The following is a 13,844-nucleotide window of genomic DNA, read 5'->3' as shown; positions in this document are numbered from 1 at the left end:
ATCTTCTCCATAGCAGTGATTTTTAAGTGTAATTATTTAACATAATGTAATACTGTGCAAAACTTGGCCTCATTAAATTCAACTCCCAACAGTCTCGGTATTAAATTGCCAAGCAAAACAAAGGTAAGTATAAACAAATTTTTTAGCAGGTGGTTTACACCTCATTCAGGTAGTAGGACAGCATGAGGGAAAAATAATTAAGTCAATTAAGAAATACTAAGAAAGAGCAGTAAGGTGACTGCTAGGTTTGGTCACAGGTAAGATCACGCACGGTTTGAGCAGTGTGAACCAACACAACTACCAGGAAAATGTTCCTGTGTAGGGATTCCTGTTCAAACCCTGGACTCTTGGTGTGGGTTGGTACATAATAATCTGGTTTTATAGCAGTTAAATTAAGCTTTAACCACAAGCACTTCTTTACAAAGGGAATATTTTCAGAAGGTGGCCAGCAAAGTTATTCTGGAGGAAGAAATGTACCCTGTAACCGACAGAGTCATGCTGAAGTGGAAGCTGGAAAGCCCTAGGATTAAAAATAATGCTGATAATAAAGAAAACATTAGCTGAAGAAGCAGCACGGTGTCAGAGGGTGTCTGCGAAGGTTGGGCTCCATCCGGGTGTGAGAAAAGTGCAGTCAAACAGTCGTGCGCTTTGGGATTTAGATCCCACTTGCAGGGTAACAAGCCCGTTTCTGGGGCCGGTCTCGGAGGGGGTCTGCAGCTTGCAAACCCGTGCCGAGCCGTGCCGGGCTGGCCGCAGGGCGTGCGCCCCGGCGCCGCCRAGGTTTGCCCAGTACCAGCTAACGRACTTCCCTGCGCAAAACCGCCGCGTTACCTGCCCGCGCTGAGGCCCGCAGGGGAGCGCCGGGGCTTTGCAGAGGTGGCGTCGAATGAGCCTCGGAGGACCGGCCTCAAACCTGGACGTTCGGGCGCAGTTCGGTCYGCTGTAACTTTGCCTGAAGGACTCATACGTGTCTCGGTCTTCTCTGAAGACGCCTAGTGCCGCTGTCCTGGTGGTCCAGAGCTTCCTGCGTTTGCTGCGTGGCAGGTTACTGGGGTGGCGGGAGCCGCTGCTGCCTTGGTTTCCGGCCGGGGAGGAGGAGGATATTCGCCTGCAAAAGACCCAAATACAACGAAACATCCTCAGGCTGGTTCTGAGTCATCCCACGTCTAGCGTGGAAGGTCAACCCGTGGCTTGGAAGCGCGATGTTTCTTTGCCATGTTGCATATATTCCTGTAAAGTGTATTTTTCTTCATGCTTTTCCAAACGAGTTTGGTCGTTAGCCGAGCTGTGGGATTTCTTGCTTCTACTGTCTTTTCCTTGCAAAGTTTCCTGACGTTGTAAGGTTTTATCTAACCACTGCCAGGGTTTCTGGTTCTGAAATTTTGTGCCATCTGCTGTCATCAGATGCTTGCATCTGTAGTGGTAAGATAAGCACAGGCGGAAAATGTGAAAACAAAGCATCAGGCTGTTTTTACTTTCCTTTTTTTTTAAACCAGTTTTTAAGATGAAAAATTGAGGGTTTTTAACATAGTGCAATTATTTTGTTTCCCATCATTTAAAACCAAGCTGCATTTAAGCTATTTTCCAAATGAAGCTCTCGTTAATTGTTTCTGATAACATTATCTATCTCTGTAAGAATCTTTATTTGTAGTTCTGTATTTTATCTGGAAATAAAGAGTATTTTTGTTGCTATACATACCAATAGCATCGTATGATCAGAGTAAAACCCTGTTTTCTTTAGGTGCTGAATCAGTTGAACTGATCCATGCTCTCTGACTTGCATTTGGATAAAATCTGAAGTAGCAGCACCCTAATTAAACTACTAATACTCGTGACATTAAACACCTTAAACTAGATCCTACTTCACCGTATGCCTGTTTAATGAATAGCTTACATACCAGATGCACGCTGGCATATTGATACATGAAAAATTATTCTTTGTTTCTAAAATTATTTTATTTACCTAACCCTAGCAGCTTTTTGGCCTTCCTGTAGATACATCGCTGTCTTTCCAAAGCGATGAAGGAGAAGGGAATGCATGCTCACCTCCTAGGATGCCAGTAACCTGCATCATGTTAAGTGGCAGAAAATACTTCTAAGCTGTCTTGTGTAATGTGCTAGCACTAGAGTGATTCTATCTCTTGGTTGATAAATCAAAAAATTTTACTGCAAAGGGCTTCTGTAATTGTCTTAATTAGGAAGATTTATGTATGGGCTCCGCAAAGCAGCTTATGACATTGCATACAGTGCAACAGCAGCTTGTTTAATCTGGTTCTGCAGTGACAAACTGCGGTGGCATCCTCCAGCATGTGTAAACTTGTCGCTGGACAGCCAGAGGTGATGTTTTGACACTTTGCTGTTCTTCCTTTTCAGACCCTTTTGCCTTTTCTTGTTCAGAGCTAAGTTCAGTATTGTAAAAAGCAGAAGACAAGCCATAGATACAAATCTATATATAGAACTATATAAATCTGTTGTTATTTTTCTGTTGTGGTTTAGAACCTCAGGAGCCAGAAGAAAGGTGACTCTACAGCTTGTCTGGGTTGCATTATTGCTAGTTCAGTGTTTAAGCATAACTCTTAAAATTGCGATATTCAGATTTTAGGACATTGCAGACTGGAAGAAGGTTTTTGGTTGCTTGTGGTGGAAATAACTTCAATCAAAAYTTGTAAAATGCTTCTAGAAAACACCTTGGCGGTGCATTCAGYGGAAATAAAATGCCTCAGCTGCAGTATAAGAGGGCAGAGTGCAACAGCAGCTGGTGATGKAAAAAATATCCAGTGTTACATCTGTTTTAGAAAATAATGAAATACTGAGAAACGTAAGGGTTTTAGATGGGATTCTGGTTTTCTTTCCTCTTTTATTCTTCCTTCGTTATCTTGCTGTAATTTTGCTAGCTCATTCAGCTTGAGAGGCAACTTAAATGACTTTCTTCAAAACTGAAAGACGCAGCATGGCTTGGAGAACGATACTGCTTCTATACCAGCAGGCCCAGGACCGTTTAATGGTGACACCGCGACTGTCGCTATCACACGCGCGCCTGAAGCTGGAAGCCYGTAGTTTCAAACTACATATTAACGGTGACGGACTGTAGCGGGAAAGTGCTGGTGTGCTCTGCCAGAAATCAATTTCCTGTTGTAAGGCGTCGCGGAATCAATACAGCTGGCCAAGGTAATTGAATTAAGTACGTGTAGGTAGACTAGCGTTGGAGTCGGCAGGCGAAAGCAGGGGCGAGCAGCGCCGCTGCGCGAGCCGGGGCAAAGCACCGACTAGGGCCGGAGCAGCAGCACCTCCTCCTCCCGCCCGAGGCTCCGAGGTGCTTTCTGGCATCGCGTGCGGGTTGCAGGGCGCTGCCTGTCGTCGGAGGAACATGGGGTTTTTGAATGGGAACTTCGTGCTTCGGTTGCTTGTACCAATTTCTCAACTAGTTTTAGGACCGAGTCTTTCGAAAATGTTGTTTGAGTTTTTAATTAGAGGAGTGCGTGCAAATCTGAAGACATAATTTGCCCTCCTGCTAAGACTAGGTAACTCTTGTTCTAGCTGATAGACGCATGTGTTGTGTGTACTGTTAATTGTTTTTAGTTAATTACATTTTGACATATTTAGCCAGTTGGAATAATCAGTCTCTGTCATGCTTTTTTATTTGAAGCTCAAACTGCTTGTGGTTGCTAAAGGCCCAAGACAGCCTTATTAAAGTAGACAAGTATTTTATAATTTGCAGATGGAGAGCGAAAGCATATCGAGTCTGTGATGACAAGGAGGGAATTCAGAAGTCAGTCGTCACTAATCCTCCTTTTTCTCTCTCTGTGTTGCCCCGTTTCTTCCTCTCTAATGTGCGTACGCTCCCGTACCAAGTACTGGAAGGTGTCGCGAGCAGAACCAAGAACTTGCCCAGCTCGTGGCGAGTCTTAGAAAGCTGCACGACTGCCCGGTCAGTAGGGTTGATCTTCGATTGCCTTTTGAAGGATGCATGTTACTTTTTTCATAAGTTTTCCTAGCTCGTTTTTTTTTTTCCTTGCTACATTTATAGGCATTGTATCTATTCCAGTTGGAGAGTGAAGCAGTTTATAAACCRTTCTGTTTGTATATGCTAACACCACAATTAATTCTACGCTCATTAAGTTTGAAATTGGGAGCTCCTTATCTCAAGATGAAGCAGGCTGTGCCTTTCAAAGGGCTAGAGTGATATTTTGCTATTAAAATAAATAAATAAATAGGATTTTAATATCAGTGAAAACACACTTGTTTGCATATCTTTGTTGGTGTTTAACTTTTGGCCTGGGCTATGCCTCCTAGGAGCTCCGGTGGTACTGAGTAAGGCCAGCTGAAGCCACRTTTCCCCAGGGGAAGCTCTGCTCCGCGTTGCGTTTGAGGCACGGAGGTTCACGATGAGTTGGAAAAAGCCTCCGCGCGTGGCAGGGCGTCTGGGGGGACTGTGGCCACCGACACCCCGCCACCTCCTGGAGCACCTGCCTGCAAAGGGACGTGCTTCCTCTGCCTCCGAGGAGCTCTCAGCAGCAGAAAATGGGAAACTCCGCTCTGGGGTGGTAAAAGAAGGGGAAGGAGCTGCTCTGCTCTTYTGGGCAAAGCATGTTTCGGACCCAATTACAAATTAGGGGACCRAGCTGCCCTCCGAGTCGGTATTGGCATCAGTAAGGAATGAGGCTCTAGCTTTGAACGTGTTGCTTGAAACGGAGTTTCTTTTCGTACCAGCTCTCTAGTGTGTGTCATCTGTGCCGCAGATGTTGGAAGCTTGAATTCCCAAGTGTTTTCCTCAGCTTTGAGCTGCATTTTTGTTGTATGATATAATGCTGATTTGCTGGAGCAAAACCTGTCACTGGTGAAAGAGAAATACTTGGGAAAGACCCTTTGGGCTTTTAGAAATTGCTCAGGTGTTTTTCTTTCTTTCTTTCTTTTTTTTTTTTTTTTTAATGTGTGTGTGTGTGTGTCTTGTTCTGTTTGAATAAAGGAAAATTCAGGGCAAAGAAGGTCCAGGTTGACAGTCTGTGGAGGCAACACATCTCCCTTGCCTCTATACCTCATATATCTCCTAGGTGTCACGGTAGGTTAACGGAAGATCTTCACCTACCACTCAGACCAAAAGTAAGAGCTAGAAATAAGATGCGAAATGATGCCTAGGAATGTTTTGCTGGATGGCATTACGGTGCATTTGGATTCTGTTATAAATGAATTATTGTGATCATATCCTCTGCCTTCAGTAGCACAGCAGGTATTTTAATCTTCTGAAACAAATACTGAAGCATTCACTGTACTCTGAGTCAAGCAGGTAAGTGTACGATGCTCACTTTAAATTACTTAAAAACAATTAACAAAATACTATCGCTGTTTTAGAACTGGCAAGCAAGTTGAGAAAAACATAATTTCCTTTGTCAAATCAGTACCACGTCCAGTAATTGTCTTGTAAAAGAAGTGTTTATTATAAAGAGTGTTTACCTTTACTGCCACATCAGTCAAATTATTTTGTATTTTAATAGCTTGGGTCAGCTTGCTTCGAACCATCAGGAGCAGTTCCTTACCCTTGATAGAGCAGGTGGATAAAATCCCAGCTCTCCTTTCCCTAGAACATTTCTGCTTCCGTTTGAGGTCTGCTGGAGGAGTCAGGTGCTTTTTGCCTTCTCCATGAAGGTTGCAACTGTTGATCTTTTATCCGCTTATATTGGATGATCCTGTATTGCCCCCATAGGAGCTTGAAACATAATTTCCCCAAAAAATTGTAAGTTGATGCACTTAGATCGCTGCAAATTAGTAGCTTTCTGTTCTCGTGACAGTAAACATTACATTCAGCTGATTACTTCCTACGCTRCCCCATTAACTTTTATGTAGTTTTCCAAGAAGACCAACTTTATGTTTACTTAAACGATTAAAACAAGGAACTAGCAACGCTATCTCTCTTCTTCGTCGTAAGTATAGATAAAGATTGCTCATCAAAATAGTTTGAGACAAATACTGAAAATTTGAACAATAACTGTTAACAAAATTACTCAGATAAAATACAGTGAGCCGAGATCTCGTAGTTGAAGTTTTTAGAAGCATGGACATGATTCAAGAACTCGAATTGCACTGAAAGTTGATGAAATTAAGGAGTCAAAACAAGTCTGATGCTTTTGAAAATTTGCCTAACTAAGCTAATCTCATGTCGAGTTCGAGTCCTGCCCTTTCTTGGTCCCATGAACATCCTCTCTTTAAGGAGGAAAATTAGCGTCTACTTGGTCCATGTAAGGGTGTCTACGTGAGAGAAAGTAGTCATGGGCAATTTGGGGCATCTCTTGTTCTATAGAAGATCATCTCCTTTCCAAACTTTTCAAACTTAAGGGTAAATAACTGTTTTTAAAACCTAGGGATTAAAAATAAAAACGACTGAAATCTTCAGCGTGAAAATCTATGCTTACTGTTTTTTTAAATAAATTTAGGAAGCAAACACAAGGAACACAAGTGCGCAACTGGATGAAGGCCTACAAATTTCAAAATTGAGCAAATAATCTTGTGACTGCAAACTGGGCCGAGGTGCTCGCTTCTCTTGCTTTCACCGTGGCTCTGGCGCGCGCCCGTACGTGTGGTTTTACGCTTTCTCACAGCCATTTGGAGCAATTAAAGAATGATGCTGTGACTACAGAGTGCTTTCTGTTCGTTAGATTGCTCCTTAATGAGCTCTGATAGAGTGCAGGTATTGAAGTTAGCTGGGCTTTGTTTATTAACTTCGATAATGTACTTACTGATGCCATTCTAAAGTGCATGGTGTATAAAAAGTACAGATCTTTTATAATTACAGAGAATTTTCTGTAATCTGATTTCATAAGCTTGAATGGAATAAGCTAGCGATGGTTTACTCATATTCTGGTCTTTAGGAGTATTAATAAAGCTTATTAATTTATTGTTTTTGAACTGTATCTTTCCCTGCTATAGCTGTGACTCTGTATTTCTAAATTAGAAGTAATTTGTGTCTAATATTGCACATTTCATGGTACTCGAGATTAATCTCGAACCCCAGAGGACTCGATGCATACCCTACTTTCGCACTAATTCTTCGTTTGCATACTGCTCGTGTGTCCTACGGGACTATATTTAAAATATAATAAGGTAAAAATACTTATCTGTATTACAAGTATATTGTTCCACTTTAGCTGGAACATTTTGAAACACAGTCTGCCATCTCCAATATTAGCGTTTTGTTTGCAAAAAAAAGTCGGGAACAAAGTCTTTTGGTGATGACTCTATTAGTAATTACCAAATTTAATCATACATTTATGRAAGCATTTCCATAATTCAAGGGTACTGGGACAGTTGAGGAGTGCTTTTTCCCTCTCTGGCATTTTCAAATTTCATTCCTCGACTTGCCTTGTTTGCTGCTGGTGTGTGTGCTTGAGCACTGACCACAGATCTGTTAATGTAATGCGTGTAAAAGAGATGAATAGGAAATAACTTACCTAAAACAGTGTGTTTAACACCAATGGCCTGAGAGTAATAGCACACAGAAATAGGGTATTTTGTATTTCTTTTGACTAGTGTAAATTAGCAGAGATGTTCGTATGGGATTCGGCACGTTGGAAAAATTAAAGGTTGGAGCTTTTGTTGTTGCCTCGGCCTTTAATAACGTAGCTGAATCGTTCAGTTCCATCCTGGTAAAAATCCTGTCCCCCTGCCAGCACCCACCCCCCTGCGGAGGCACCTGGCAGCGTTAGGTGCTTTTTCAGTTTGTTAGTTAACATAGATCTTATATAATTTTATATTTGTTTTCTGAAATAGAGGCTGCCCTTGCAAACTAAATAATGAGGGAGAGATTTGGGCTAAAATTTTCCTCTTCTGAGTAATGTATTCTGTGCAGCCTTCCCTCCTGCTCAGTTTGCGTATGCTTTTACCTCTTTGCAGGCATAAATCACCTCCGGGAGACTAACAGGCAGTGGCATTTAGAACATGTCATTATTTAGCCTGGCTCGAATCCGTGGGGATTGCTGGAAAAAAAGATTTGCAACTAGGTCCCCTACGCTGGGCTTGGCTGCCGCCCGCTTGCCAGGGCGGCGGAGACCGAGGCGCGGCGGCGGCGGCGATGCCCACGGGTCCCGGCACCGCTCCGGCTCCCGTTGCCGCGTGCTTCGAGCCCCGCCGGCACTTTGATTTTATTTATTTTTTTGCGTGCGTCTGTGCTCCGCAATCGCGGTGGCCCTTGCGAGCCGCCTCGCCCGGCGTTGCGTCGTGCGCAGGAGGCACCTTCGTGGCTGYGGGGATCGCGGGCTCGGCTGGAAGCAGGTCGGCTGCTGACTCCTGGGCTGGCTTTCCGTGAGTGGTGTGTGTTTTCCAAATGCAATTTTTATATACTGCAGATGTACATACACACACACGTGTGTGTGTGTGTGTACATATATATATATATACACATACATACATATACACACACGTATATATTTAAAGTATTGATTTAGAAGCTGTTATAACGGAGCAYTCGCTGTCAACTGCTGCCAGAGCAATGCCATGTCTAATGCAGTCAGTTCCTGCAGCAGATTTCCCGGCATGCGTAAAGGAGGCTGACCCACCCTTTTATTTTTCTACGTTAAAAATTGCTTTGTCAGAGGGGGGAAAAAAATGAAAAGACACTTAGTCACCTAGATGTTGTACGCACTGTTTTAATCAAAGAGGAATGGGAACATCAGGCTGCTGGCGCCTCATTTTATTTCAAACTTGTAGTCTTTGCCTTTAACGYGAGCACCCGGGAGCGGGGCGCTGCTGAGGGTGCCGGGGTGTTTGCTGACATCCGCTCGTGCTGCTGCAGCTGCCCCTGGCTGGCGGCGGCAGGCAGCTCCGCTCCCGGCTGGGCGGGGATTTACTGCGGAGGATCGGGAACCCCTCGGCGTTTTCCTTCCCCTTGGGAACGGTCCCTTCAAAGCGTACGGTTGTTGTGCGCGATGGAGAGGATTTGCTGTGCTGTCGGTCTTAACGGAGAAGTGGTGGAATTGGGGGGGGGGATACAAGGATGATGGGATGCAGGCGTTTCTCCGACGCGTTTCTAATGCCAATCTGCTGCCCTGAAGCTGCTGCTAAACACGGTGGTGGTGGTGGTGGCGGCGGCGATTATTTAATCTCTTTGTAATTGAGAGAAGGAATTAATAGCAATTAGTCGCTTGCTGTATGATGCTCAGCTGGCTCTCCCTGGCACTCCGACCCTGGCATTTGCCTGCTGTAGCTGGGGGGATATTAGCTACCGAATGAGATAGCATCTTTTGGAAATYAAAACATAAATCTTGGTGGCTTTCCTTAGATTAAGTTACTTAAAAGATGCCAAAAGTTTTCCTTCCTCTAAGTGCTGGATGGAAGCTAATATTGATCACTGTGTCAGTATTTTGCTGTCATTCCTATTTCCCTTGGGACGTTAGTGAAAACTCGCTGTTCTCTGTTGTGCATTGCAGCCTCTTCAGAAGCTCCTTAACCAGGTCCGCCCAGTCTGTCCCGATTCTTGTTTTCAGTTAACGCGGCTGCCGTGTTTGCTAGCCCTGATTCCTCCACCGATACACCTCCACGAAGCCTTTCGGATGTCGGACCTAAGGCTTTTGCGCGAACCCGTGGCCTTTCACCGCGTCTGAAACCTTCACGGTAACCAAGTCGTTTGCAGCTCTGACAAGTGATGGTTTGTGCAAACTGTTGTCCAGACGGTTGTTGGTTCCCACCTATCAATACTGAACATTACTCAAGCAAACAGCAACAGATACCTCCGCTCACCCGTAAATAAGAGCTGTGGAAATGTTTGACTGAGAGTCCTGATGCGCACACGAGGGTGAACGCTACCAACGCTGTAAACTCGAGCGCTCGGAAAACGTGAGAAGTAATGTTCCCTTAGCAACAGTAATGTTTTTTTTTTTCACGTATATTAAGATAACTCTTTAATTATGTAATTGTGTGGTATTGTTCCCTAGTAACCTTGCTCTTCCGCTGCAGGGAATGGGATGTGCTCAAAATGTTGATTTGTARCAAAGACAGAGAAATCAAACACTTCCATCGTTCAAGCCTTAACCAAGGGCTGATCCTTACCTTCTTGCAAGCCTCTGCCTTGCTCCCTACGTCTTCAATTCCATAGGTACCAGCCTTTTTCACTACCTGACTTTGATTTGTTCCTATTTATGTATATTTTAAACTGGAAGTGTTCTTCGTTTCCCAGCTCCTGCTTGGGAGGGAGAAGGTGCCTTCCTGCAGCGGAGAGCAGCCAGTGGGATGCTCCCAGGTTTGCTGCTGCTTTTCCTTGGATTACGCAGGGCATGGCGCGTGGGAGACGTCAGCCCTCCGCAGCCTTCCAAGGCCTCGGAAAACCAGGATCGGGGCTGCCCGGCTGCCTTACGCTAGTGCAGCGACCCTGTGGTTTTATTTACACGTGTTAAATACGCATGTCTATGTGTGCACGCGTTCCTGCACCCAAGCGCGAGGGGAAAGCTGTACCCCGGTGATATTTGGTCTCAAAACGTATTGAAAAGCCACAGGGTGTTTCACCCTCGCTCCGGTCTCTGCTGCCACCGCACCGAAGGCAGCACCCACRGATCAGCGGTCCTTCCAAGTGATTTTAGGTAGATGAATTCCTGCTCACACGTGAAGTATTCGAGCAGGGCTGCCTCCGGTCGTCTGGTGTTACCTGCATCAGAGCTGCCAGCGTGCGTTTGGTACGTGCACGAAGGAAAGAACCACTTCGCTTCGACCGGGGAGCTGCTTCCCGGAGACCAGGATCTGCTCGTTTGGGGCCGAGCGTGCTTGTCCCTTAGGTTTATTCCGTTGCAGCAGACGCAGCTGGACTTTGGCTGCCTGCTGAGGTGGTGGGTGAAAGCCCTCGGTCTAAACGGCGGCCGGCGGGAGCTCCTCGCCGAGGCACGGTTCTTCCTGCTCCTGTTGAACGCGAACGATGCTGAGGCTGCGAAGGCAACGCGTGCTTTGAAGCCTTGATTTCGGAAGTCTTCATCTTGCTTCCTCCGCTCTAGCTCAGTGGAGATTTTTAATAATTTAAGCTACTGAAAAGGAAGTGGATCGCACAGGGATAAAGCGATGTTACTCCAGTAATATGATGTCTTATACTACAGTCTGGCCTTTTTCTGCTGCTCTTGGTGCTCTTCTCTCCAATCCTGATCGTGTCTCATCCTAAAGGGCCTTGATTAAGCTGTGGCTGGTGCAGCGCAATTATGCAAAAGGAAAAAAAAATTGGAGCATGGGTCCATACTTGATCTGTTCCTTCATCTCCAGGATTCATACTGCCCAGCAGTGGTGGCTTACTGTAGTATCGTGTTTTAAGCCAAAATTAGGCCTTGAAGTCCTTTATAAACTTTTTTTTTAACTAACTTGCAAATCTCTTGTGTCTTTTTCAGACACGTGTTCGAGTCTTTAGGTATAAATACTTATTTGTTCTCTTTGGGATTTGGAGGTTGTCAATCTGGGCTCGAAGCCGGGGGGCCTTTGGTGGTGGTGACTCCATCTGTACGCAAAGAACAGCACTGTGTGCCACAAGTGAAAATACAGAGATACTGGCCTCTGATCCTGTTTTAGGGTAGTACTGCTCTATGCTAACTGGGCTGTAGGAAGACCTGGCGTAAGCAACCCAAGAGGATGCGTCCCAGCTAGCGAGGGCTCCTTGGACGTGTCAGAGCTGTGGTGCTATTTGCAATGTCACATCCTGCTTGCAACCASAATAGAAAAATGAGTCAGGGAAAACATCGTGGTCTGCGGTCTCCCCGGCGGCGGGCAGGCTSCGAGGCGGATCGGAGCGTGCGCCGTGCCGTAGGAGACGGGCTGCGGAGGTCGCGTTAGCTTGCTGAGGAGGCGGTGCCGCGGTCGGGCGAACCACGGAGGTGCCAGGGAATTGCGTTGCTGGCACCCGCTCAAGAGGCCTGGCCAGTGCTTGGGTGAAACCGAGGCCCGAGGAAAAGGAAAATAAAATAAAGTAAAATGAAATAAAATAAAATAACCTCTACGTAGCCCATTTCCTGTGTTTGCATCTCCTTGGGGATGAAGACTTGCGTTTCGTTCACCTTATCAGTTCTGCCGTTACGCTCCAATATACAATTTATCCTTCAAACCAGACAACAGACGTAATTTGTGTATGAGTTGACAAAATTGAATCGATTTTGAGGCGTAACGCCCTCCGCCTTGAAAAAGAACAACCTTTGATTATATGTATCTGTAGAAGTATATCAAAGACAGCTTTTATTGCAATCAAAAAGTACAAATTCTAAAAATTGGTTATTGCAGCTCTGTAAGAATTCAGTTACTTCAAAACTATTTTTGAAGGTAGTAAAAGCTTCCCCCACCCTGGAAGGGCTAACGCGCCCTTCACTTTAAGTGCTTGGCTTTGCTTTTCGGCTACGCTCCTCTCTGCTTTCTGCTTGCACGGACCGCGTGTGCTCAAACGTCTGTATTGATGTGCGTATCTATTGTTTCTAATCTAGTCAGTTGATCGATGAAGACCAGCATGTAATTAATTGTATAATATTGCGCACAAAGCCCCTCTCTGCGTTTATCTGGATGGATTTGTTACTTGTTAATGCTAGCTGCTTTCCTAAACAGTTTCAAGGGGATTTAATGAACAGTGTTCTTGTTCCTCCCTGCCTTCTCCGTTTTTAGCTGACAATTTTAAAAGGAGACAAATTCAAAAGGATCTTCTTTATTTATTTTCCTGGACCTATTTCATCATACGCTAATTTTTTTTATATTTTGATAAAACGATCCAAAGTGAAGGAACAAAGTAGAGATGCACGATTTCGTTTCTATTTCATTCCAGCATTTGTGGAGACAGCAGGAAAAATTAAAAATAAGTGTGTGTATGTATATATACTTTTTTTAAAGCCTCCTTATTTCCTGAGGATTTAACTTGAGTGAGCAAGGGAGGAATTGGAAGAGAGAGCAAAGGAGTCTGCAGCCAGCTTGTCCCAGGGTCCCTTTGCGTGGCGAGGCCAGCCTAGGTCATGCGGGCGCCGCGATGGTACTCGAGGGGAAGTTGCATCTGCCTGACCTGTCCACTCTGATGTTCTACCTCTGCTGTTTTGGTTCTCGTGCAGATGGAGGGAGCGAGGAGCCGCCAGACCGAAGACAGGCAAGTGTAGACTCCCGCCAGAGCCGATCTGGGCAAGGTAAACATGAGCGTTGTTCTCCTGTAGCAACTTGTTTCTCATTTGTTTGGCCATTTTTATTCATCCGTTTTCTATTTTTCGTAGGCTGTCCATTTGTCTGGAATTTTTGTAACCATTGTGATCATTCCAATAGGTGCAAATTTATTAAGATTCGGAGCACAAAGCTGGCCATCTTCCTACAGTTTGGAATAATTTCTGGCCCAGCGAAGTTCCTTGCACCTCTGTTTTGCAGTCAGAGGGACAGGGTGGTGTAAAGAGTGCTCATCGCATGCCAAAGCAAATCCAGGGGTGAACAGTGCCTTCCTCCCTGATCGCAAAGGAGAGACCTTGCGTAGTTCGTCTACCAACTCTTTCGTTGCCGAGGACCCATAATCTGCAGTAGCCTCGGTGGTTAAAGCCACTGCTGCGGCTGCGTAGCAAGGAGAGTTGTCTCCGACCCCAGCAGCTCTTGGCTCTGGGCTGGCTTCTGTATCTGCAGAAGTAGCTTGTTTAAAAGTTTTTAAGTATTTGCTCGTTTATGAGGGCTGTGAAAATGCAGGTATCTTTACACTGCTCACGAGACTGATTAAAAAGCACCCTACGGAAACACAGCTCTCTAGTAGGTGCTCTATGCGTTGACTCGTTTTCTGCTTCAGATTGCAGCAATAATTTTCCTTTAATTTAGACGCCACTCTGTTGTTGTCATGGTGTCCTAATGACTTATTATAGAGACGTATTCTCCAGAGCATTATTCGGTTT

The 13,844-nt window shown here is 45.0% G+C and overlaps 1 protein-coding gene across 3 annotated transcripts in view; it reads left to right on the top strand.

Moving 5' to 3' along the window:
- TANC2 (tetratricopeptide repeat, ankyrin repeat and coiled-coil containing 2) overlaps positions 1 to 13,844 on the top strand; it is a 238,284-nt gene that overhangs the window by 77,541 nt on the left and 146,899 nt on the right. For all 3 annotated transcript variants that reach the window (XM_085309950.1, XM_085309949.1, XM_085309948.1), the window contains exon 4: positions 13,035 to 13,106. In XM_085309950.1, the coding sequence (XP_085166076.1) occupies positions 13,035 to 13,106 (72 nt within the window). The remainder of the gene's footprint in view (positions 1 to 13,034; positions 13,107 to 13,844) is intronic.

Source organism: Rhea americana, unplaced genomic scaffold (genome assembly GCF_003343005.1).
Source record: "Rhea americana isolate MKP2758 unplaced genomic scaffold, rheAme1 scaffold_308, whole genome shotgun sequence".
Lineage (NCBI taxonomy): Eukaryota > Metazoa > Chordata > Aves > Rheiformes > Rheidae > Rhea > Rhea americana.
The sequence above is the reverse complement of the archived record's forward strand: the minus strand, read 5'-3'. Positions and strand labels throughout refer to the sequence as shown.